We start from the raw sequence: 26,232 nt of genomic DNA, 5'->3' as shown, positions 1-26,232 counted from the left end.
AATGCCCTGATTAAGTTAGAAACTAAATTTGATGTTCAAACTTTAAATAAAATATACTGCTGAAAATATTTCAAAGATAATATTGTAATAATAAATTTTTAAATATCAAAATAAATACATATAAGAATTCTGATAACTTTTGTGTCCTGAATTATAAGGCTAGTATGAAACTTAGTATACATAGTTACTGCAGAGGGAAACTTTAAAACCATCAATATAGGTTAGCTTTCAACATCTACATTCAAACTAGTATTAGCATCTGCAACATGTTGAATAATACCAGAATTAAGCATTGTAACTGAACCACCACTCAAACCGAAACTTGGAGGCAAAATAACTTGGAAACCTTGGCCAGAAGCTATAACAGGTACACCATGCTGAGCAGTATTTTGTACACCTATTTTTGTCTGTGTGCTGATTGAAGATAAAACATTCATTGTTTGTGACATTGAAGATAATACACTCATACTTGCTTGGCGAGATCCTGCTGAAAGGTTAGCCAAACTAGATGTTTCAACCTTTGCCTTTTTAACAGCGTCATCAGGTGAGCCTCCATGTGTGTATACAATATTATTTGCTTTACTCTTTACACCAACTTGTCTAGGTTGAATACTTACAGGAGTTGAAAGTTGTGGCCGACCTTTTGCTGTTGTTAAATTTTGAACAGTTTTTTGTTTTAAAGCAGCTTTAATTTGATTTGCAGACTTTGTCCTTATAACTGTTGATATTTTCTCAATGTCTTCTCCAAACTGACTTATAGCTTTTTTTAGCATTTCCACTTCTTCTTCACCCCATTTACCACCATCTTGTATTTTATCACTGGACTGTTGAAGAGACATTGCAAGAGTACCAAGTTTCATAAATGTCTCACCAGCAAGTGTAAATATTTCTGCAACCTTTCCAGCCTGACTCATTTTTATGTGTATTTGCCTAGAACAATTAATCATGAAAAAGAAAAAATACATTTTATTCAAAACACATCAGACTTAGAACATGAAAATGATATGCTGTTACTTAACTTCAATTAAGTTAACAACATTTGGGTTTAATATTGGGCAAGAGGTTAAAATGATGAAAAAAAATTTTTTTTAAAGTTGGTATTTTTTATTTTAAAAAATTAAGAGAATGAAATCCTAGCAAGTAACAATAGTTAATTGCTAGAATAAATACAGTATTAATGTTTAAAAGTGTTGAATTATCAATTTTGTTATATTCTTGCTGAAAGTTTTAAAATAACAAAAAATAAGTTTTTTTAGTAAAACTGTGTCGTCATTTTGTCCCCTTTTTTTTTTTTTTTCTTTGCTAAATTTTTAACTTTATTAAAAACATACTTTTTTTTAATGTAAAATCATAATTTTATAAAACAGCAAAATTATTAACTTATACAGTTCTTAAAGTAATAGTAGATATTCATACACAAAAACAATTCTTTCCAGCAATTATTTATTAAACTCATTCCAGTAAATATTATCAACTCCTACCAGCAATTATTATTAGAACTTGCCTATAAAATAAATGTTTACAATTTTATGGCGCTTAATACAAGAACATGGTAGACTTAAGAAGCATAGTCTCTAAGCGTCTCTCCACCTTGGTGGCCCGCCTGAAATTTAGAAGCTGATTTAGTGAATTTGTGTTTAATAATTGATCTATGTTTTAGTGGAGAGGGAGTACCTTGAATACATATCCACTAAACTTTTTTCAAACGTGCAAAACAAGGCTGTCAAATTATCAAATTTAATTGCAAACTAAAATGTAATGTCAAAATAATGAGCTGAAAATAGCTGCTTTAGATCACGTCAGATCATGTAAACGCATCTGCTAAATGCACAAAGGGTTCGGGTATTCTGCTTAATTCACATTTCCTGTTATTTGAGATTAGAGGACTTTTCATAATTCCTTCTACAAAAATCGAAAAGTGAAAAACACATAAAGTGGGCATACAAAATTAATAACATATTTTAAACATTCATTGCCAAGTTTATTAATTGCACTAATTTGAGTAATACGAATCTAGTAAATGATATTTAATTTATTATATTTTGTTTTTTGATTACTAAGTACATCTGAACTCTATAGCAAGACCGTTACAGAGTTCAGATAATGTGCTCTTTTATATTTAGAAAGAGTTATGACATTTCATACTTCACCAAATTGATTTTACTGGGCTTCAAGTGAACCTGTTGTAAGGCGGGTTCACTTGAAGGCCAGCAAACATGATCTGACGTGATATGAAGCAGCTATTTTCAGCTCATTATTTTGACGATATACATTTTATTTTGCAATTAAATTTGATAATTTGACAGTCTTGTTTTGCACGTTTGAAAGAAAAGTTATTATCCTAAGTTGTCCTAATGGTGGATTATATATATTATTAGACAAATAGTTTTAAGATCCCAAAAACAAAATTGTTAATATCTGACTTATGATCCATTATACTAATTCATTCATTTAAGCTTTTGCGTAATAGTGATACTCTTTTAAATCCTTCCCAGCAAACAAAAAGACGTCTTTTAGTTGTCTTAAAGACGTCTTTTCAAGATGAAAAAGACTCTTAGAGATGTCTTAAAAAGGCCTACATTGTCCGTCGAAAAGTAGTTTTTTCAAAAAACTGTTTAAAGTGTTCATGGACGTATAAGATGGACGTGCAATGATTTTTTTTGCGAACCATGCTCGTTGCGTATTGTTAAAAATCTTTTGTTTTAAACAATAGAAATTAAATTATATTTAAGTCTGTCGGATTCGTCGAAGATTTTTGGTCTCACCTAGCCATTCTCATCAACTTCCTTTGAGTTATTAAAGATAACAGGAATAGAACCAAGTTTTAAGCTTAATTTTATTTAGCTAGACATTCTTAATATTTTAAGAAATAACGCTGATGATGATATAGAAATTGAAATCATTTACTTAAATACTTTAGTACATGTATAACTAGAGATATAGAAATAATACAAAATAACAACTAGTTTTGTAGCTACCTAGAGCATATTGGTTTCATGTCCAGGGAACTACTCCATCTATTATATTGCTATAGACTTCCAGTTTATGAATATTATCGAATTTTCCATTTTTATGTTTAACAACAGAAATATATACAGTTAAGGATAAATAACTTATACATAAAATTAATATAAAGAAAATAAAGAAAAAAATAGTTTGTCAGAGATTTAAAGAATTTAGCAAAGCCATTTTATGACAAACCGCAAGAATAACTAAGTATTTAATATTGACATAACATGATTTACCAGCTATATATAATCTTATTTTTATTTAACAAAACAAATGGGTTATTATATGCTTCTTATGGCAAATGAAATAATATATGAAATATGAAAAACAAAAACATGAAATATCTGGCCTCATTTTGCAAGATAATTATAAATTTGAATAACTTTTTAAAAGGTTTTGATATATCAAATGAATCATAAAAAAGTCTATTAGAAAATTCCTATAACAAAATAATGCATAGTAGAATATATATTATGGAACTTAGAGAGTAGTCGAGGTACCAAATGGCGACATATCGGAAAAAATACTAAAAAAATACACAAAATTAGGGCTGGTGAATGAAGGACCAAAGAATTGAATGACACCAGATCAGAGTTTCAGTTTTAAAATTGTGGGCAGCCATTTTAATAGATTTTTTTGTTGACGAGTGAAAATTTAGAGTTTGTCGGAAACTCACATGGCTCGCTGATTTCAGCGGCCTCTTTGATGTAAAACAATGAGTTGTACGTCCATCTCTTATACGCCCATGAAGTGATTAAAGACGCCGTACTTAAAACGGCCTAAAGATTTATTTAATTATATTTGAACTATATAGTATTAAGTAACGGTATATTTAAGTTGCTACTACCGATTATAATGGGTATTGACAACATCAAAGACACCATTAAGCAAGTTCAAGTTCTTACTGTGTTTTTTAGAAACATTAAAGAAGAAAAAGAAAATTATTTAAAAAAAAAAACGCAAATAATTTTAAAAAGTACATATAATACAGTTAGTTTAATATGATAATATATACAATATATACATTAAAAAAGGATTTTTTTTTTTATTTTTTGCCGTGAAGAAGCATTTTTACAATACCGTCAAATTTGCTGTTTAATTTCAACATTTGAAACCTTTTTATAAATTCTAAAAATCAAATAAATCATCATATAGGATATATTTATTAAATATAATTGAAATAAATTTAACTTAACATAGGTTTTTAACTAAATTAAAATTTGAATAATTTAAACTTATTTTAGATTACCTTCTATTAAGTCATATAGGTCACTTGATTATAAACCAATCTTTCCACCAGAAGTTTAAACTGCGCCGACAGGTTATTTGTAAATAATCTAAAAAACATATCGAATAAATAAAATAATTTATGAAAAATATTAAACAATTTATAACTATTGGTTTCCATAATTACTGTACATAAAAAATATATTTACCACAAACAAATACGAAATATGATTGCTATACAAAGTATAATAAAAAAAAACTATTTATGACCAATCTTGTCAGTTGTTTAAAATCTTCTGCACCCAAAAAACTGACCTGTTTAACCTAAATAAAAGTTTGGCAAAATAATTATACAAAAATAACTATTTCTACTTTTAATTTATATGGATAAAGTATTTACCAAATCAAGTCGTACACGATAATTCTCTAAACTTTTGATAAAATCCTCATACAATAGTGTCTAATTTCTTGATTGAAAAATTACTATGGGGTTGTTTGTTTATAGCTAAAATGAGCTCCTGGTTTTCAAGAACCTTTGAAACCATCTTGAACATCATGTGCTTGTATTCTAAATTATATGAAGAAAATAAAAAAATAAAAATATATAGAATCTAAAACATTTGTTAATATAATTTCAAAATTATCTGCGACTGTTATTCTTATACCTAAAAAAAAAAATCCAAATGTGAGTACAAACACTCTCCACATTTTACTTACTCCAAATAAAAAAATCAAGTAAATGCTAAAGAGTTTACTTCCAACGTCTATAAGGAAACTTATTTTTAAGTAACTTCTCGGGTCCAAGCGCTTCAATGTTTTTTTCTTGTATATCTGTTTTCTGAAGCTTTTTGTTTGGTTCTGATGTATGAGGAATACTTAAAGCAAAAAATATATATATATATATATATATATATATATATATATATATATATATATATATATATATATATATATATATATATATATATATATATATATATATATATATATAATAAAAAGTTATTTTTTTAATCTGCATTAAATTTTTTTTTAAAATTTTTGGTAGTTTATTATTGTTAACATATTTTTTTCTTATTTGAATGCCTGTCCAAAGCTGAGGCTTTAGCTCCTCGAGACCACAAAAGTTGAGGGGTAAGAGGAGGGGGAACTTACAATTTTTTAGTTTAGAATCTATAAAAAAAAAATGATATATAAAAAACATTTTGATTGTTCCATTTCAGTTGATTGTGAAAGTAAAAAGAAGTTAGGCAAAAATAAAGTTAACAATAAAAGAGTATTCCAACTTTAATGAACAGGTAGAACAACAACTTTTCGGCAAAGACTTTCCATTTTTAACTCAACCACTTTTACTCTAATTTCATCAATATTTGGTATGAAGAAGATTTGAAAGTTTTTGACTGAATAGGTTGTGTATGTAAATTATTTTGTAATTCAAGTTTAAATATTCTACATTTAAAAAATCCAGATGATAATTTCTCATCAACAAAACAAAATTGATTTTCTTCTATGTAAAAATATGAATTATTCAGCTTCACTGAAACTTTTAGTTTTCGAAATTTCGTATTTAATAAAGATTTTATACTTTGATATTGCTCGGCTATTTGAACAAGACTCTTTGGGTTTTTTACTGCATTCTTTAATGTCTGCATATAATTTTCAAAGGGGAAACAAGATCTGTCATTTAGTGAACAATCAAATTTAACAAAATCGAACAAGAACGAAAAGGAAGGCGATCATCATTAGATGACAATGAACGCCTCAAACAAAAGCCACATTTTATTGCACAAGTTCCAAGTAATAATGCCATTTCTGTCACTGCAGGCTGTTTAGTCTGCAGTGACAAAAAACACAGGGTGGTAGAAAAAAAACTGTATACTATTATAAAACCTGCACTATAAAACCAGGACTACACCCTATTGATTGTTTTGAGCTTTACCATACAAAGACTGACTTTCGTGTAAAATAGGATAACCAAAGTCAATACTGTAATTTATTTGTGAATAATAATAATTGTTTACTTTTTGTTTTTTCTTTCTTGTTTAGTGCTTGCACTTAGGTCATTGTGTTTTTGGCAGAATAAAAGTTAGACAATTTAGTGATATACTCAAAACCTACTTTTTATGAAAAATAAAGAGTGGCCATGGGTCAAACAAATTATTTATGTTATATTTATGGTCAATAAGTAAAAAAAAAAATTTGAACCTGATAGGCAAAAAAAATTTTTTTTTAAAACCTCAAAGGGTTAATTAACTGTACAAGGAAGTTTCACTTTTTATGCCAATACAAGACACTAACTTTCGCAAACCTTTGCCTTAAGAAATAAAGTTAGCTGTGACACTTTACTTTTTAAGTGGATCTGCAGATTACCGAACATTAGCCAATTTATTTGGCTTAGGAAAATCAACTGTTTGTACAATAGTTCACAGAATTTATAAACGTTTTGTTTATAACTTAATGAAGAAATACTTTCCTTACCCTCATGGGAAGAAACAATCGAGATTATAACAAGTTTTGAAAAATTATATGGTTTTCCATAAGAATAAAGGCACATCATAAAAATCCAGAGGACTATATAAACAGAAAAGAATATCACTCCATTATTTTATAGGGATTGGTGGACAGCATTTATTTAGAGATATTTTTGTAGGGTGGACTGGCAAATCACACGATTCAAGGGTTTTTAAAAATTCTCAGTTATATAAAGAGTGTATGGCTAGAACCTTTTTACTTACAAGCTTATCTAAAATAATTGACAATATAAAAATTGGTCATCTTATTCTTGGAGATTCAGCATATCCCCTTGAAAATTGGCTTATGAAACCTTACTCAGATCATGGAAATCTTAGTGTAGAAGGAACAAAGTTAAATGTTTCTATTAGTAAATGTGGTGTGGTTGTGAAGAATGCATTTGGAAGATTAAAAGGTTGATTTCATTTTTTTTTAAGAGATTACAACAGTTGAACACGCAGTTAATACTGTTGTAACATTTTGTAAACTAAAAATAATTTCTGTACTTTGACAAAGCAAAACTATTTAAATGTATGGATTGAACAAAAAGAAATTGACTTAGTAAACCCTATATTAAACAGAAGTTGCATTGAATTTCACAATAAAGCTGAGTTTATAAAAAGTTCCATAAAAAAACATTATTTTACAACTGTTTAGTTGTAATTGATTTTTTTCAAACAATGTTTTATAAGGTATAGCTTATTTTATTTCGAGGAAAGTATAACAAAACAAAAAAATTGCTTCCTTTTTTTTTTTTAATCATAATTAAAAACTCTATCTCAGTCCTGCTTTTAAGTTGTTTAACGTCCTTATCATTTGGGACAAGTAAATTTTACAACTTGGTAATCAATAAAAATTCATTAACTTGAATTGAAAATTCCTCCTTTTTTTTTTGCAAGTAAGTGTTTTTAGTGTCAAATCTGACAATCAAAGTTCTATTTCAATAAAATATAAATCTTCAACTTGACAAACTTTTAATATAACATGATTCTTCTTGTTTGTGACTTTCTAAAAAACTTTCTAAAATTTTAAAATTAATATCAAGCTAAGAGATCATGTATGTATTAACAGTGGCATTTATTTGTTTAAACATTATATCACTTCTTGACTTTTTCGTTTTGGATTTTTTAAAGTAAAAATTTTTTTTTTATCTTTTTTTATCAATTCTTCAGATTTAGAACTTGATGGAGTAATTTCAATGTCACAGTTTACTAACTTGTTAAAACAAATATTAAAATTATTCACTTCATGAATTACGTAACTGTCATTTAAAAAAAAAACAACGTCAGAGGCTTCTTATTGTTTATGATAAAAGTTTCTGTACTAAAGCTGGTGTTTTCCAAGTTGAAATTTTAGACATATCGAGGATCTGACACAAATTAATTGTGTTAATTCTGACTTGTGACAACAAAAGTAGTAAAGCAGATGATAGAAAAAATTTATAAAAAAAAAATATTTGATTGGATTACTTATTGATAGCATCTAATACAGATACACTGTCCAAAATTGCCAATATAATTTATTGATGAATTTTAAATTTGGTCATCAAAATTTCAGTATTATTATTTCAGTAAAACTTACACAGAATATCACATTTTTAGAACACCTCTAGTGCTTATATTAAAAGTTATTTTATAACTTCGGAAGAGCCTTATCAAAATTAGTATGCATTACTCATTTCTCTGACAAATAAAACACTATTATATACCAGTGGAAATTCATAAATTAAATATATTGTCCCTTAAATATATTTTATTAACTTATATTCATCAATTGTTCTTTAAGCATAGGAACTTAACTCTTTTTAGGGTTTAAAATTAAACTTCTTCCAATTTCAAAAATAGAAAATAGGAAAAAGTAATTTCAAAATTCAAACACCAATATCTTTCTCGGACATAATTCATCGATTTCAAAATTTGAGAGGACTAATCTTAATGGTATATAGTGATATCCTACCAAAAATTTTCTTCGGAACTCGCCGTAAAATGGTGATTTTCACAATGTATGTGACAGTATTGCATTAACTTTAAAAAAGTGCTCAAATAAATTTTTTGAGCAAATTTTTTTGAGCAAATACCTTAACAGTTTTACAATGTCCAACTTTCAGGTCGACTTTTAATGAACCTCTTAATTTCAAACTTAAAAATTTCAATCCAAGTGACTACTACTTTCATGGATCATGATAATGTCAACCTAGCTGACCCAAGAACGCCACTTATATGAGGTGATAGCGTACACATCAAGGTACCCTGTGATGCAATTTTTAAAATCTTTTAATTTTGTCCGCGGAAAATAACTTCATTTGAATGTTCAAATTTAGTGAAATTTTGACTTCATAGTGCCCCAATAAAAATACCTGTAGAATGAGAACCACTCTGCATGGTTTGATAATAATTGGCGCAAATTTAGCCTATAGCCACACCAAACTCTGGATAAAATTTCAGTTGGATTGGTTAACAGGTTAAAGATTTATGGCAGCTTTAGTTTAAATTTTGTTAGTTTTTTGCTACTTATACCTCAAAACGTTACCGATTACTGTGATATTCGGTCTTTATTTTCAAAATAATGGCTACATGAGTGTTCTACTACTACTATGTAGTACCGACAATTTTTATTGTAATTGCTTAGTTGGCCCTTTATACCGTTTTCATTTTATAGACCAAAATATTGATTTGCTATTTAAAGCGTGGTTTGGCTTGGCTTATGCATCGCGTGAAAATCTCAGCATTTCCTAAGGTATAAACTATTGCTAAAATGCATAAAAATGCTAAAAAATGATTGAAAAGCTTTTCTAAGGGTACCCACATAGAAAATCAAAAACATTTCCTAATCTTAAAACAGAAAAACTGTAAGAAAATTAAATATTTTTTATTTTGACTAAGATAATTGACTTAAAAAGTTTAGATAATTAAGATAACTGACCGCTAAAAAGTTTAGAGAGCCAGTCCGAAAAAAATCAAACTTCACAAATTAGGGTTTTTTTGAAACAAAATTTGAAAAATTTGAAAAAAATTATAGCAGAGGCAAAAAAAAGAAAATCTCTATCAAAAGTTTTCTAATAGTGCAATAATTTTTTAAGAGAAAAATGTTATGAAGAGGAGAATAGTCCTTTAAAGGGCAGTAAAAATTGTTTGTAGGATTATCTCTTCAAATAAGATCTCATCTAAATTGTCATTAAGTGTGACAGCTATCTTTAATTTATACAATCTTAAGTATGTTAACAATTTTAGGCATGTTTAGTGCATTGTTATCCAATAAAAATTTAGGTTAAATTTTGTAAAAGAGTTTGATTTACTGAAGTAAGATTTAGTAAACTAATACAATGCCAAATCAAACAAAGATTCACAATGAAAATCGAAAGTTTGTGTGCTTGTTCTGTCTGAAAAAATGTTTAAGCTTACTGTTTTCCAAGCAGATCTCGAATATGCCACCTGTACAAGATCAAGATCAATATCAGTAATTCTTGGGTACCACAAGGACTCTGCGAATCGTGCACAACTACTTTGTACAGAAAACAAGAGGGGAAAGAAGTTGCAGTCCCCCATTTGTTTGATTTCAAGTCAATACAAGTGAGACTTGAAACAAGAGGCACGATTAATTTTTTTGACTAATCTGCCAAATTATTCGTTCAAAACTGCATGAACAATATCCTCTTGAAGAGTAAACCACCGTTGAGAAAGAACCAAGTGTGCGTTTCAGCACATGCATCAGCCCTTTAGGAAAAAGTTTGTCCCACCAATGCTCTCAAACAATGTAAAGGAAAAACCTTCAACCTTTAGCAGCAAAAGATGCCAAAGCAGCCGAACAAATTGCATCTCGAGTCATTTCTTAAAAGAATTATCCTCGGAAGGAAATATTTAACTTTCTAAAGCATCCGGTGGGCCTCCACCTAATTACCCCCGGTAAATATTTATACTTACATAATAATAATTTTTACATATATATATTGAGAGAAAGTCTTGACTATTAAGAAATAAGACTTGATAAATTTCAGGAAGCATACTTTAGACAAGTTTCTAATCTCTTTAAAAACGAATAGTTTAAAAGTTTTACCCAAATTTTATTACAACGATAAAATATTCATATCTTTGTTTCAGGTCAAAGTAGTGCCCAGCGCTCCATCAAGCGCTCCAAAATATACTCTAGCTCTTGTAAATATATAATTAAATACGGGTCTGTCAAACAACGGATTAAAAAAAAAAAAGATCAGAACTGCAAACCAATCATCAAAGAGCAAGATGGAAGAGCCAAACTTTTATATGAATTTCTCAAGAGCAGGTTACTCTCAAGTGATTTCTTCACCTAAAGTGACTTAAAAATCACCGACGGAAAAGGAGATTTTGGTAAAATTCTGGTTGTTGCTCACTGCAATTATTTATCGAGTCTTGTGAATCATATTACTCAAAATTTCTGGTGTCTATTTTGTTAAGCTTAGAATTGATGGTGGCAATGGTTTTCTCAAGTTTTGCCTAAGCATCGTCGATACTGCGTTATGGGATGAAACTTGATCACCGCCACAAAAACAGCTCCTCACTCTAAAGACTGGCAAAGACATTAGATTCAAGAGACAAATTCCTGTGGCCATATCAGAAGATTTGCCAGAAAATCACTTCAATATTGAAAAAATTTGGTCACTGATTATTGCAAATGGACTCAAACTAAGTTTGACTCGTGATATGAAAGTTGCAAATATAAGTTGTGGTCTTCAAAGCCATTCAAGTATGCACCCTTGCACATGGTTTGACGTCAAATCCAAGTGTCTTGCCAAATCTGGAATCTTGCGTACACTGGGCACAATCAAATCTAGTCTCGAGTCTTTTCAGCAATTTTGCGGGGTTGTTGCTAATGCAAAGCTGTTTGACAAAATCATTCGAAAGCCAATCATCAGCGGACCTGAAAATGTTCTGATTTTGGAAATCATCCCACCAATGGAATTACATCTCCTCTTAGGAGTCAATCATCTTTTCAAGATCCTTAAAAATGATTGGATAGAAGCTGTCAAGTGACCAGTTGCCCTGTATGTATGTATGTATGTATGTATGTATGTATGTATGTATGTATGTATGTATGTATGTATGTATGTATGTATGTATGTATGTATGTATGTATGTATGTATGTATGTATGTATGTATGTATGTATATATGTATGTATGTATGTATCTATATATATATATATATATATATATATATATATATATATATATATATATATCTTTAATATGCTAAATGGGTATTTATGGGTATTATGGGTATTTCATGGCTGATGATTGCCGCTAAGCATGAAACTTTAAGTACCATACATAGTTGTTGTTTCTTCGTTTTATATATATATATATATATGTATATATATATATATATATATATATATATATATATATATATATATATATATATATATATATATATATATATATATATATATATATATATATATATATATATATATATATATATATTAGGGGTGTCCAAAAAAAAAATTTTTGAATTAAATGTTGTACAGTTTTAAATATTGTTTCTTTGTTTGAAAAACACTTCAAAGTCTTAGGTGTTTTTGATAATATTTAGAGATTTCTCAAGGAAAATAAAAATTTAGAGTGTTAAAAGCATTCGCCATAACAACAACAATATTTAAAAAACTTGAGTTATAGCTATGATATACAATTAATCATTTTTAAAAAATTGACGCTCTGCTGTTTGCTTTTCTTGTTGAGATAATTTTACATCTTCTCCAGCCATCTTCATTATACGAGCGTTCTTTTGGTCTTCCAGAAATATTTTATCTTCATCAATTTTAATTAGCTTGTTTGCATCCTTGTGTGAAACGTCAAACAGTTAATCTAATTTGATACTAAAATCTTTCTCTCTAGCAATCTGGGACTTACTAGCTCTTCCTTCATTCTTTTTAATTAAATTATATTCATCAACACATGCTTTCACTTTTGATACAATATGAGGCTGATAAGTCATTAGATGTTGCTTTGCACGAGCTAAGCCATTAGATGTTGCTTTTGCACTGGCTGGAACTGTTTGTTTCAATGCTTTGTGATAGTGGAAAAACGTCCTTAACACATCAACCATCGTTGAAAGGACACTGTTTGGTAGGTTCTTCTCAGGTTGACCAATCAACCATATTGCAGTTCGATTACGTGTCAAAGGAAAATTTGAAGAACTTATCTTTTCACTCATTTTTAGCAACAAGCTAAAATTAAATGATACCAAATTAAACTCAACTTGAGAATTAATTTGCAAACATAATTTAAAATATGTGATCAATATTTCAATATGAATGTGATGAAGTCATAAGTATTACAAAACTACAAACATTAAAGTAAGTTAAGTCACCTTGTAATATTTAGCACTAAAAAACAAGATATTGGCATAACAGCTACAATTATCATTTTATAGGATTAAAGTAATAAGAACCTCAAAATCTTTAAATATTTCAGGTGTTCAGCAAAAAATTACAATTAATGAAAATGTTTTTCAATCAAAAACATCTGATGATGCGATGGCTGCTTGCCACATGACCAAAGAAGTTAGTTCATAAAAGACAATGGTACATCAAATTTGTTTAATATTTTATCTAAATTGAATATGGGATAAAATTAGGAAATTATTTAAGGCGTAATGCTTTTATTGTAAAACTAAAAGGCCATTGAGCAACCTCTAAACATTAATTTATTTTAATTACCGTAAGATTGGGTGGTTTTGGCCCATTTTGCACCTTAATGTCTATTGCATGAAAGCCACAAAAGTTATTTCCTCAAACACTAAGTACTATTAGAAGTACATAGAAAGGACAGTTAGAACTATGTCTCCCATTTGAAAATTATTTACCTGAAGTATCTTTTGGGTGGTTTAAATGATGGGCCAAAGTCACCCTGTGGGTTAGGGTGACTTTGGCCCAACCCTGTAAAAAGGGACTAAAGGAAGCAAAACAACAATAAAAACAACAATATTTAGGCAAAGAAAATAAATTTACAAAAATAAAGTGACAAAAAAAGATGTAGTAACAAAGTTCTTGTATACAGTAAATAAAATATAGGTACAAACTAAACAAGTATAGGTACCAAGTAAACAAAACAGTTTAGGTATAAAGTAAATAAAAATGACTTAATAAATGTTTTAAAAAATTTAGTGAAAAAGTTCTGGAACTGAATAAATTCCTCTTTTCGAAATTTTCTTTGGTTCCTCAATAAAATCGACTATTTCAGACTGGGGAAAAAAAAGTTGCACTGCTGGTAGTGACCATTTCCAGTTAAGTCCATTTTTTTCATAATAGTAATTTCTGCTCTATTTTTTCTTAAGTTTTTCAACTGCAGAAAAAAAAATTTCCAAAGTTACTTTAAAATTATTCAAAAGTTATTACATTAAATAATATTAGTTATCAAAATAATTAGTTATAAAGTTTACTAATTGATTAGCTAAATATAAATAATTCAAAATAAATAAAAAAACCTGTCCAGGATTTAACTCTCCATTGCATTTAACAATTACATAACAATTCTCTACAAGATTTAACAATTTCTCCTTTTTACAAACATTTTTTGTTTTATCAATATTTTGAAAGTTCTTTTTGCCTAATGCTGAATGATCTAAAGATTCTGTATGACTTTCTACGACTAAACTTACATCCGCAAAAATTAGATTAGAAGTCTCAGTAGTTCCAGTATTTGTACTTGGGCCAGCAAAGTCAATGTTGCTGGTCTTAATTGTATTTGTAATACTGATAGGTGTATCTACATTATTTGAATTTAATCTATTATTTTCATTTATAACACAAGATGATATATCTGTTGAACATAAGCTTTTACCTGGGACAGCACATACTTTACGTCGCTTTGGTTTTTTAGAACCATCTGAGGGATCATCCAGTGACTTACATAAATGATCTAAAAATGATTGGCTTACTAAATCAGTAGTTGAGTCTAAACCTACATTACAACATGGTATTCGTGAAAGCACTTGAGACTTGTCTAATGGAAAAATTCCAATTTGCGAAAACCAGCTCTAAGGTTATCATTCCCATGTTCATTTAAGTTGGTAATTAAACGGTCTAAAAGTCTAGGAAAATCATCTTTAGGAAGAGAAGCAACTCTCCTTCCTTTTCCTTTCTCCTTCCATTCACATAATATTTTGCGCCAGTTAATCTTCATAGGTCTAAAGTAGGCAACATCTAATGGCTGCGTGAGATGTGTAGAGTTTGCTGGTAATGCCACAAATCCTATGTTATTGCTTTGACATGCATCCAGTACTGCAATGCTCAAATGTAAAGATACGTTATCACCAATAATGACACTTCTTCCTTGAGCCTTCTTAAGTCTTGGAAGAAGTAAAGAGAAAAACCAGTCCTCAAAACATGTTGAGTCAAACCAACCACTTTTTGATCTGTTATAACGTGCTTTTGGTGGCCCATGTTCTATCCATGTATTCCATAACGACTCAGCTTTGTAAACAACATAAGGTGGTAGCAATTCACCATTAGATTGCCACAAAACATTACAGAGGACAAGATCTTTGTAGAATTAATTATGCCTTCAGGATACTTACATCCACGCTTTGTTAATATTTTTTTTTACCTGGATCATCACTGAGATTGGTTTCATCATAATTCCATATATTATCAGGTGATATATTAATTATTTCATTTGATAGATTTATAAAGTAGTTATCCATCACAGTTGTTCCTATTTCTGCTCTCTTTCGTTTTATGTTACTTGCAAATCTTACTGTGAGTTCTGGATTTCTTTTTAAAAAAGATCAAATCCAATCGCCACCTGGAAAATTATTTTTGAACTGAGGTATAACGTCGCCTTTTTTCTCTAAATACCCTTTTACTATGCATCTTAAATCATATTTATCAACAGGAAAACCAAACTCAGATGATTTTATTGCATATGCCTTAAGCATGTCTTCTTCTTTTGATGTAAATATTTGCTGACCACCATACTTTTTAGGATATGTCTGTTTTATTTTATTTTTTAATGTTGATCTTGGCATATCGTATTTCAAAGCTGCTTGTCATTGAGTAATTAAACCATTCTTTAAATCTTTTAATGCATTGTCTAACTGTTCTAAAGTATAAGTAACATATTTTCTTTTTCCACGATTTGGCTTGTAATTTTGTGGCATATTTAAACTAAGAACTAAACAAATTTCGCTATTTACTAATATAAACTGTTATACTGATTTTCCATTGCATTACTACTACAAAATTTTTCATTCCAACATAGTAACTACCATAATATCTATAAATGATCACTAAAAAAGGTTTACTCTAATACATGGGGTGACTTTAGCCTGGGCCAATGTCACCCTATGTAGTGGGCCAAAGACAACCTATTTTTTTTTAATCTCAATTGAAAAAAAGTAATAAACTGTTAAGCTTTCAAAACAAGATAGAATCAAACATTAATGGTTTAAAATTAATTCAGTGTATATTCCAATAAAAAACCTTCTCCAGGTACTGCTATCGATGTAAAAGTTTACACACCTAAAAAAATTCGGATTTTAGGTGCTTCTTCTATAGTGCAACTTACAATTATATCACAAAGACTCGAGTTAAGTAAACTAAGTTAGACTAAATAAATAATAAATTCCCCACAATTTGCTACTAAACATTAACCGGCATATCTTGAGGTATCGATTTTAAACCAATTTTAAACAAAAATTTTGCTTGGGCTAAAGTCACCCGTAGGGCCAAAGCCACCCAATCTTACGGTATCTTTTGAAAAGTAAATTTTAATGCCGATTGGCACAAAATAAACTACAGTGCGCATTCAGATCAGAGAAAATTTTTTTTTCCAGTGGTTATGTGAACACCCCTAATATATATATATATATATATATATATATATATATATATATATATATATATATATATATATATATATATATATATATATATATATATATATATATATATATATATATATATATATATATATATATAATCGGACAACTGTAAGTCGACCCTCATCGTCCATGAAGTTTCGAACTTTTTTGCCCTGAGAGTCATTTTTGAGGTGAAAAGTTTAAAAATTATTTCCAAAACTGTTTGTACAGCTCGTGTAAAGTGATTTTTAGATTGTCTTCTTTATAGACAGTAAAATTGCATCAAATTCGTCTGGGAGTTCGTCACAGAAGTTAAAAAAAAGATTTTCATGTCTGTCTTGTTTGCTATATTTCAAATCAAATCGTCGGAGCTAGGGATTGCAATCCCGCATTGCGGGATCCCGCAATCCCGCGGGATCCCGCATTAATTTAGCGCATGCAAGATCCCGCAAAAACTACTGCGGGATCCGCGGGATTTGCGGGATTTTGAAACAATTGCTTTTAAACAAAAAAGGTCAATTCTTTTAAACAAAAAAGACAAAAAAGATATCAAATTAAAAGTGTTTATTGTATTTGTGAAACAAATCAATTTAAAAATTTATCTTCAGCTATTAAAATATTTTTCTTAGCTATAAATATAAAAAAATCATTCAAAAATAAGCAATTATTTAGCAAAACATTAGTCGAACTCGTTCAAATTTTTTTTTGTTTAATTAATAATTATGTTGAAATTTTCGCTAATGAGTATGTTCAAATTTTTGTTAATGAGTATGTTGAAAACGTGAAATTGAAAACGTGCGTGTATAATTGTAAAAAATATACTTTTAAAAACTACTTTTTAAAAAGTCTTTAAAAATTATTTACATCAAGATTTTAAAACAAAAGTACTAAGCATGTCGCAAATTAAAACTATATGGAATTATTTTAAAAAAAGTGATAATGAAGAAAATGCGAAGTGCATGTTATGTTCGGCTATTTTAAAAATTAATCAAAGATCAACCAAAAGGTTATTAATCCATTTAAAAACTAAACGTTTTACAACAAGACGGAGCTTCAACTTCAAAACAGCATGAATCAGTTGAACTAGAGCCTAAAATATACATCGACTGCGAAGACGAAGAAGTAATTCCATCGAAAAAAGTCAGAACAATTGACACGTTTTTCGTAAAGGAAATTTCTATGGAAAAAAATGGTATCGCGCATGGTTGCAAAAGATGGCTTTACATTTAATAGTTTTTGCACATCTTCAGATTTACGGTACTTGTTTTCAAAGAGTGGTTTCCGGCTCCCTACTTCACCTAATACTATAAGATTGATGGTAGTTAAATTCTCAGATTCTGTAAAAACCGATATAATGCAAAAACTCACATCACTAAAAAAGCAAAATCAAAAGTTTTAGATAACGTTTGACGAATGGGCATCACAAAATAGTCAGAGATACTTAAACTTAAATGTACATATAGAGGCGAAACACTTTAATCTTGGATTGATTCGAATCCATGGATCGTGTAATGCAGAATATTGCGTCAAGTTAGTTTCAGAAAGGCTAAATAGCTTCGATATTGACCTCCAAGAAGACATTATTGCCATGACCACTGATAGAGCAAGTGTGATGGTAAAAGTCGGTAAAATGATGTCTTGCTATCAACAGCTATGTTATGCTCATGGAGTACAACTTGCAGTTATTGATATCTTATACAAGAAAAACAGCGGAGAAGTCGAAGAATCGTTTATTACATATGAAAATTGTGAAGAAGAAGATGAATGTGGTAAAACTGAGGATGATGAAGCTATAAATAAAGAATATGGTTTGACAATGATTTTGGACCGAGCATCAGCTGAATTGGTTAGCAATTACAAAGATCTCATGAAAAAAGTGAGAAAGGTTGTAAAAATATTTAAAAACTCTCCTGTCAAAAAGGAAATATTTACAGAAAGATATCCTACAAGAACACGGGAAAAAGCTTCAGTTGATTCTTGATTGTAACACTCAGTGGGACAGTATGTTCGATATGTTAGAAAGATTTCATAGACTAAAAGTGTGTATTGAAAAAGCCTTAATTAATGTTGGGTCAGAAATTCGTTTCACCCAGAAGAGTGGTCCCAAATCAATGACTTAATTATTTGCCTGGCACCACTAAAACTTGGTCTCGAACTTTAATGCAGAAGAGAATCGAACCTTGTCACGGTGGAAACAACTTTTCAATTTATGCTAAATAAATTGCGAAAGCAATCATCACTTTTGAGCAAAGATTTAGCCGCGGCACTTCGTGAGAGGTTTACACAACGTCGTAATAAGAATTTAAATGGACTACTAGTTTACTTAAAAAATCCGACGAAGAAAATGAACTCGAAGAAAAAGAAGCTGTAGATTTTATTAACAATTCCCAAATACTTATTCCTACAATTCTATCGCTGAAAAAAGAATTGGAAAATCAAGCACAGAAAGACAAGAACAGCTGGACAGAAAATGTAAAGGAGAAACCAAATTTAGATTCTTTAGACTTTGATAAATTATTGAAGCCGGAAATGTCTGCCTATGAAAGTAATGGAGTAAGAGGCACGTTTCTAGATACAGCGCATAGTTACTTGATGACCATACCACCAATAAGCGTAGAGGCCGAGCAAGCTTTTTCAGCTGCTGGTTACATATGCAGTCCTTTGAGGAGTAGATTAAGTGATGATACTTTAAGTAGGGTCTGTTTCTTAAGAGCCCATTTCTTACAATCATTTTCTCAATTTGATATTTCAAGAAACAAATAAAGCTAATAGTTCTACGTAAAGCTAAAAGATGTTCTATGGCTTATCTTTTTGTTCATTAAATGTTAAGAATTATATTGATTTACAAATGAATTGCGTTTTTTGGCTTTATTTACCTTATCTTATCAATCTAATAAGTTGAGTATATTTTTTCTAAAATACTTGAAAGAAAAATACAATTGTCATTTTGCCTTTTATAATGTGCATAAGAAACCTACTAATCCCGCGCGGGATCCCGCGGGATCCGCACAAAAATTAAAAAAATCCGCGCGGATCCCGCGGGATTGAAAAGTGTGCGGGATTGCAATCCCTAGTCGGAGCCAAATTTTCGAACCGGCAAGTTTTACGCGTTTTCTTCTACAATCTAAGAGTTGTAAAGCTTAAAACAAAGGAAAGTGCAATACTGGTGATTCAAGAAGTTTCCATTTTTCGGCAAAAAGCACGAATTCCTACTAAAAGAACTGACCACTGTATTGAGAAGTTACTGAAACTGTATGATGAATGGAAAGTCTTACAAAAGAATTTGACGAGAGGTGCAGGCAAAGACAAAGAAAAAAGAGGTATCTTTGTAGACAATATGGATGATCTGTTTGACATAGCTCATTCAGAATCTTTGAAACAGATGAAAAATGAAGAGGATAAGAATTTCTTAATCCTTCAGCGCCCAAAAGGATGACCAGGGTCTATGCTTGGTGTGGATCATAAACTAAAACACAAAGAAGAAAGAGCACTGACGCGCACTAGTAGATGAAAAATGCGGGTTCTGGCGCATTGATACTTTTCCATACTTAAGGATGCATGTCGTTGATCCTTTCTCAAGTCGTGTTCTAGCGCATTGATAACGTTATATATGGTGACATTAAGGAATTAATAAAACTTCTTGCTGTCTTTTTAATTCAAAAATGTTCTAGCGCATTGATAGCGTTATATATTGTGGGGGTTCATTATTTTTCTAAGATGTTGTTGTTAGTGATTTTCTAAGATGAATAAGTATAAAAATAATGATGTCTTTTTATTCAAAAAAACCTAAGTGATTTAAAAAATCTTTCTCCTTATTTTAAAAATGTTTTTTGCGCGAACAAAGCATGCAAGTGAAGTGAAAGCGTTGTTTGATCTTTTGTTCAAAAATATGAGGATGGTGCGTTTGCGAATAAGTAAAGAAGGGATAAGTGTGAGAACAAAAACAACGATAAATTTAATGTTTGAAGTGGATCTTTTTACAGATCGTTTTGAGGAGTACGTGTTTGATTTTGAGGAATCGTTGCATGTGGGTGTTGAGAGTTATGTGAGTAAGGTGTTTAAAACGGTGAAAGGTGGAACCGAGTTGACTGTCGATTTTGAGTGCGGGAAGTTTAGAAATTGCCGTGAGATCTTTAGACCAGTTTGTGTATAATATTAAGGTGGCGACGGAAAGCGTTCAAAACGTGAGTTTGAGTGAGCGTTATTCTTTTTGGTCAAAGAGAAGAGTTTCGGCTAGTAGGTTTAGTGAAATGTGTAAGATGATAAAGCCGACATCGGAATTTAGAGTGTTTTTAGAGAAAGGGGTGTTGATATTTTCAATGGAGACAAGCGGTGTTTTTAGTGAGAGTTTTAAGTTTGGAGAAGAGAGTGATGATAAGAAATTTGATTTGGTGCGTAAGTCTGATCAGCTGTATCGGGTTTCAAAAATCGTTTCTTTTTCGAGCGTGTTGGATGTGTATGTGGGTGAGACGTTAATGATTTCGTCTACAGGAGAAATAGGAATGATAAAGGTGTATTTTCTATGATCCCAAGGAAATCTTTTATTCTTGTTGGATAAAAAATTTTGACGACAATGTCGCATTCATGGAAAATCTTTTAGTTTCTTCGAAACCGTGGAAATTCTTTTAGAGAATGGAACCTAAAATGGGTATGCTATTGAAGGGTGAATTGGGACCGAGAAGTAAACCAAGTCCGGAGAATTGTTCTTCTTCTCCAGAGCCAATACGATCGTATGCTTTTTTATTTTTTATGTAAAGCCCATCGCCTTGAGTATTTCCAGCCCAATGGTTTAGGTATATACCGGATCCTAATCTGGATATTTTTAGTCCTTTTCCGTCTTTTTTTAAGTAAACTATTCCGCGTCCAGCGATTTTGTCTACCATGGCAGAACCGGCAGAGGCTCCAACACCAGAGAGTAGTCCAGTGGCAAGAGCAGGGACGACTTTTGTGGCGATGGTACTTCCGATCATTCCTAGTAAAGTAAAAGAGCCGTTCGCCGTTCAAGTCTTGATGAGTGAGTTTTATGCTGACTTCGGTTTCGTTTTGAATGGCTTTTTTAATTTTGTCAGCTTGTCCTTTTGAAATGTTGAGTTTGATCTTTTGGTACATTTTTAATAGAGTAGGAAATTTTTTTTTAGATTCTTTGAAATTTACCGACTGAAAGCACTTCCGGAGAAAAGATCGTGTAGAGTGGATGAGATTTTTTCTCTGATGTGGTATCTGACAATGATGTCTTCTCCTCTAAAATCGATCAAGTGATCATCTTGATCAACGATTTGTGTTTCCATTCTTGAAATTTTGCTGACAACGATGGGAAGGTAAATCAAGTGAAAAGGTTTTTCAACAATTTTGGTTCCGGGTTCAACTTGTGGGTAAAAGGAGTAAATGTCGTTTGTTGTTTTTCCGTCTAAATAAGACGAGCCGATAATGTCGTAGGTGACTCGGATCACTGCAGTTTCTTCAATTCTAACGATGTTTTCAGACTCGTAAGTGTCGATGACACTTGTGACTTTATTAGGGTCAACAGGGTCTTCTTTTTTTTCGACGTAGGTGTATTCGTTTTTATCGAATCCGAGGAGCGATCCTATGCTGTTATTGACGTTGAAATCAACCCAGTATCTTGTCGTTGCTGTAGGCTTTCCAAATTTTAATACGGCTTTTAACGAAGACTCGTTTGCTGTAATGGTGACTCCGTCTACTTTGTACAAGTTTCCTGTTTGTTTTTGCATTTCATTTTGAAGGTATTCGTTGAGCTGGTTGATTTCGTAGGATCCTTCTTGAATGTAGATGGTGTAGCTGTTCGATCCAGCATTTGGGCTGTATCTGAAAACGTTATTTTTAGAGGTGATGTTAGGGTAGCTTCGATAGGTTTCGAGTCCTACAAGAGCCATTTCGTACTGTTTGTTTAAATCCAGCTCGATGGGTCTTTCAAAGTATGTTTTGATGGAGCTGTTTGATACGGTGGGAAGATCTTTTTTAGATTTGGCAAGCAAATAAAATCCAGACATGTTTTTTATACGTTTGGAAAATAAAAATCGTCCAACCCGCTTCTGTATTTTCCATGGTCTTTTTTGGAGGACAAATCAATGAAAGCAAATCCGTGGGATTGAGACCAGCAATACTTGCAAAACTTTTTAAATTCTTCTTTTTTCATGTCGCTGGATACGTGATCTTGATAAATGTGGTTGATATTTTTATTGTCCTGAGGAAAGTGGCAAATAAAGTTGGCATTTTCTCTGATGGTTTGTCTTTGGAGTAAGAAATAGTTTTGAGAGAGGTAAAAGCAGTCAACGTTGGAGTGTCTTCCTCAGATGTAATGTTTTTCGCATTTGTTTTGTTTCGTGAGTTGCAAGTCGTCAAAGATCATCAAATTGTTTTTGGTCGAGTCTAAGGATTCAGGTTCAGGCATGTCTTCTTCACTTTCGAAAAATTGACGTTCCATGTCTGTTTCTCCGTCCCATTCTTTTGATATTTCTTCAATGACGGCTTCAGGACTGGAGTTTAGCTTTTCAATTTGGCTTTGAATGTTGAATAATTGTAGAATGAGTTCTTTTGGTAGTTTCTTCTCAAAGGCTTTTTTGAGTATTTTGTATTCGGGTTGGAAAAGGGATTTGCCAAAGACCTGCAAGTGGTTATAATCCAGCCATCCAGGTCTAAGCAGTAAATTGAGCAGCAAGGTTGTTTTTCCGCAACCGGACTTTCCGACGATGATTCCTCGAATGCTTCTTGGCAAAAGCTTGTTGTTGTATCTTTTGGTTTTTCCGATATTCCATGACAAATCAATGACTTCCATTTTTTACAGTTAAAAAAATATTTTTCTTGTATTTAAAATGTACTGCGTTAAATGCAAAAGGAAAACTGAAACCATTCACTTGAAAAATGAGATGACAAAAAACAATAGGCTTATGTTAAAGGGACTTGTGACTCTTGCGGAACGACCAAATGCAAGTTTGTTTCTTCGCATGCGCTCAATGGATCATCTTCTTCGCATGCGACAAAAGGAGGTGATTTGGTGGAATCAATCAATAAGCTGTCTAGCAAACTCAAGCTTCCATGGGCAAAATTTCCAGGAGAAATGCACATTCCTGGGATGAACTTTGCAGGACCTGGAACCAATTTGGATAAGAGGTTGACTTCTACGGACATGTATCAAGATTGGAGCAAACCGGTAGACAGAGTGGACAATACAGCATACCACCATGATTTGGCGTATAAATATTTTAACGACCGACAAAACAGGAATGTAGCAGATCACATGATGCTTGAAGAGATGAATTCGATCCCCAATCCCACGCAAAGAGAGATTAATGAGAGAAAGCTTATTACGCCGGTGATAAAAGCTAAAGCTAAATTTGGATTGGGTGTAGGATCTAAAAATTTAAAGAATTTTCATGGATCTGAAAGATCTAAAAAAAAAAAAAAAGCCTCTGAAATGGACGGATCAGCTTGCAGAGGAGCTTCATAAACCGGTTATTCGTCATTTTAAAAGAAGAAGGGTGATTGTGAACGACATTGATGAGATATGGGCTGCAGATTTGGTGGACATGCAATCGTTTTCAAAATTCAACAACGGCGTAAAATATTTGCTCATGGTGATTGATGTGTTTTCAAAGTATGGATGGATCGTTCCGTTAAAAAGCAAAACAGGCTTTGAAGTAGCTGAAGCGTTGAAAAAAATCTTCAGTGAAAGAAAATGCATCAAGTTGTGGGTGGATAAAGGAAAAGAATTTTACAACAAGCATGTGAAAGCGTTAGGTGTGCAATTGTATTCCACTGAAAACGAGGAAAAAAGTTGCGTCGTTGAGCGATGGAACAGAACGATGAAAGAGAGAATGTTTAAATATTTTTCAGCCAACAATACCAATAAATATATTGACGTATTAGATAAGATGGTGAAAAATTACAACTCCACAAGGCACTCTTCCATTAAAATGACTCCAGTGGAAGCTAGTGATGAAAAGAATAAAAATAAGGTCTGGATGAACCTGAATGGTAAACAGAGAGAAAGAGCAAAACCGAAATTTTCTATGGGTGACAAAGTGCGGATCACAAAAAAAGAAGTCTCATTTTGAAAAGGGGTATACAGCGAGATGGACTGAAGAGGCTTTTACCGTGTCAAAAGTTCAGTATACGGATCCTCCCACGTATAAAATCGCTGATGCTCACGGTGAAGAAATTCAAGGCACTTTTTACGAGCAGGAGATGCAAAAGACGCATCAGGACATATTCAGGATTGAAAAAATCGTTCGCAAAACCAAGAGCAGATCATTGGTCAAATGGTTAGGGTATCCAGACTCGTTTAATTCGTGGGTAGACAATAAAGAATTGATCAGTTTGCTTTCGAGCGACATTGGTCATTTCCTTTCCAAAAAAAACTTTCAGGGTCATTAAAAAATGAGCAAGATGATGGTTTTGTTTGAGCCCTTTATAGATGAGCACCTTAAGACGGAGGATTACGAGGAGTCGTATTATTATTCGCCTTATGAAGAAAAGTACCATTACAAGATTTACAGCTTTGAAAATGATTTGGATTTCACCATTATTCGTCGATGTGAAGAATCTGAGTTGAAAATAAAGTGTGGAGGGATTCGTTTTGAAAAAAGTGGCATGCGGCTGGAGGATATGTTTGAATATGCTAGAAGAAAAATAAATAAATCAAGAAGCAAGTCAAAGTGTCGGATCCAAAAAGGATATAAAAAAATTTCTTTTCCATTAAAAAAGATGAATTTCGTGACGATTGAGAATTTTGACGAGAGCAAATTAATAGCTGGAGAGATTTACGCAGCCACAAGACCTATTCAGTATCAAAAGATTCCTTTGTATTACGAGTATGAAAATGGAAAAGGTCCTTTTATTTTAAGAACCCCCATTTTGTATTCTTTGGGTGTGTTTGAGAGTTTTGATCCAAAGACAAAAGAGCTGACTGGATATTCCATGTCTTTTGTTGCTCATGATGATAAAAAGGGATCAGAAGAAGAAAAGTTTATGGAGGTGACTGAAAAAATAACAAAATTTCTTCGCGAGCAAGTCATTCTTAAGACAGCCTTGTTGAAAAAAGGAGGAAGAACAAAAAAAATAATGGCTGAGGATTTATCCATTTTTAAGAAAAAGTCAGAAAGTTCATCTTCCATTTTTTTCGGAAAGCTGTATAGAAGCCGTTGCACTTGACATTGCATCCAAAAACTGCTCAAATGCTTTTGGAAAACGGAGCCGACGTCAACGCGAGAGATGAAAACAATTGTACACCGTTTTGCACTGCAAGGTTATTTAATTGATTCCATGCGATCAATGGCGACAATGTCGCTTCGAATCCTTTTTAGATCCTTTGGATCCGTGGAAATTCTTCGAATTTTTAAATTTTGCACGAATTTAAAAATGATCAACGTCGAAGGAATAAAATTGCCAAATGAGGCTTTGACTAACTTTCAATTGATAGAGGATGTTAAAAAGCTGAAAATAAGAAACTTTCGAGGTGTTTTTGAAAGAGACACATTGCCGAAAAAACCGAAAAGAAAAGAGTGTGGCATTGTGAATACGGGAGACTCTGACACTGGGGGATTTCATTGGGTGTGCTGGTACAAAGACGGTGATAAGAAATGCAGTTTTGATTCTTATGCTCAACCTCCTCTTGTCGAACTGGTTGAATATCTGAA

At 31.4% G+C, this 26,232-nt stretch overlaps 3 protein-coding genes and 2 pseudogenes across 5 annotated transcripts; 1 reads left to right on the top strand and 4 right to left on the bottom strand.

Annotated features, from left to right (window-relative positions):
* Positions 1-66: 66 nt before the first annotated feature.
* On the bottom strand, positions 67-967 carry LOC145180633 (uncharacterized). The gene has a single exon (XM_080055552.2). It carries the CDS (start codon positions 963-965, stop codon positions 222-224), a length of 744 nt encoding a protein of 247 aa, XP_079911678.2. The 5' UTR covers positions 966-967; the 3' UTR covers positions 67-221.
* Positions 968-7,429: 6,462 nt separating this feature from the next.
* LOC149891046 (uncharacterized) lies at positions 7,430-10,569 on the bottom strand (annotated as a pseudogene).
* Positions 10,570-12,372: 1,803 nt separating this feature from the next.
* LOC149891044 (uncharacterized) lies at positions 12,373-16,536 on the bottom strand. Of its 2 annotated transcripts, XM_090083197.1 has the most exons (3): positions 16,239-16,536; positions 13,169-14,061; positions 12,373-12,944 (listed from the first exon to the last, which is right to left on the bottom strand). In XM_090083197.1, the coding sequence occupies exon 3, from the start codon at positions 12,929-12,931 to the stop codon at positions 12,578-12,580; it is 354 nt and encodes a 117-aa protein (XP_089939323.1). In that variant the 5' UTR covers positions 12,932-12,944; positions 13,169-14,061; positions 16,239-16,536; the 3' UTR covers positions 12,373-12,577. The 2 variants fall into 2 exon arrangements, with proteins under 2 accessions (XP_089939323.1, XP_089939322.1); XM_090083196.1 differs by lacking the exons at positions 13,169-14,061; positions 16,239-16,536 and adding an exon at positions 13,088-13,129.
* LOC149891043 (uncharacterized) lies at positions 13,190-26,095 on the top strand. Of its 2 annotated transcripts, XM_090083195.1 has the most exons (3): positions 13,190-13,301; positions 21,428-21,593; positions 21,718-24,548. In XM_090083195.1, the coding sequence occupies exon 3, from the start codon at positions 23,655-23,657 to the stop codon at positions 24,042-24,044; it is 390 nt and encodes a 129-aa protein (XP_089939321.1). In that variant the 5' UTR covers positions 13,190-13,301; positions 21,428-21,593; positions 21,718-23,654; the 3' UTR covers positions 24,045-24,548. The 2 variants fall into 2 exon arrangements, with proteins under 2 accessions (XP_089939321.1, XP_089939320.1); XM_090083194.1 differs by lacking the exon at positions 13,190-13,301 and having other exon boundaries at positions 20,496-21,593; positions 21,718-26,095.
* Positions 13,704-16,242, bottom strand: LOC149891045 (uncharacterized; annotated as a pseudogene).
* Positions 26,096-26,232: the final 137 nt, after the last annotated feature.

This window comes from Hydra viridissima, unplaced genomic scaffold, assembly GCF_058129835.1.
Source record: "Hydra viridissima isolate aposymbiotic clone 2 unplaced genomic scaffold, HvirCarnegie_v1 scaffold_3, whole genome shotgun sequence".
Taxonomy (NCBI): Eukaryota; Metazoa; Cnidaria; class Hydrozoa; order Anthoathecata; family Hydridae; genus Hydra; species Hydra viridissima.
Note: the sequence above shows the minus strand (reverse complement) of the source record. Positions and strands in the feature narration are given on the sequence as shown.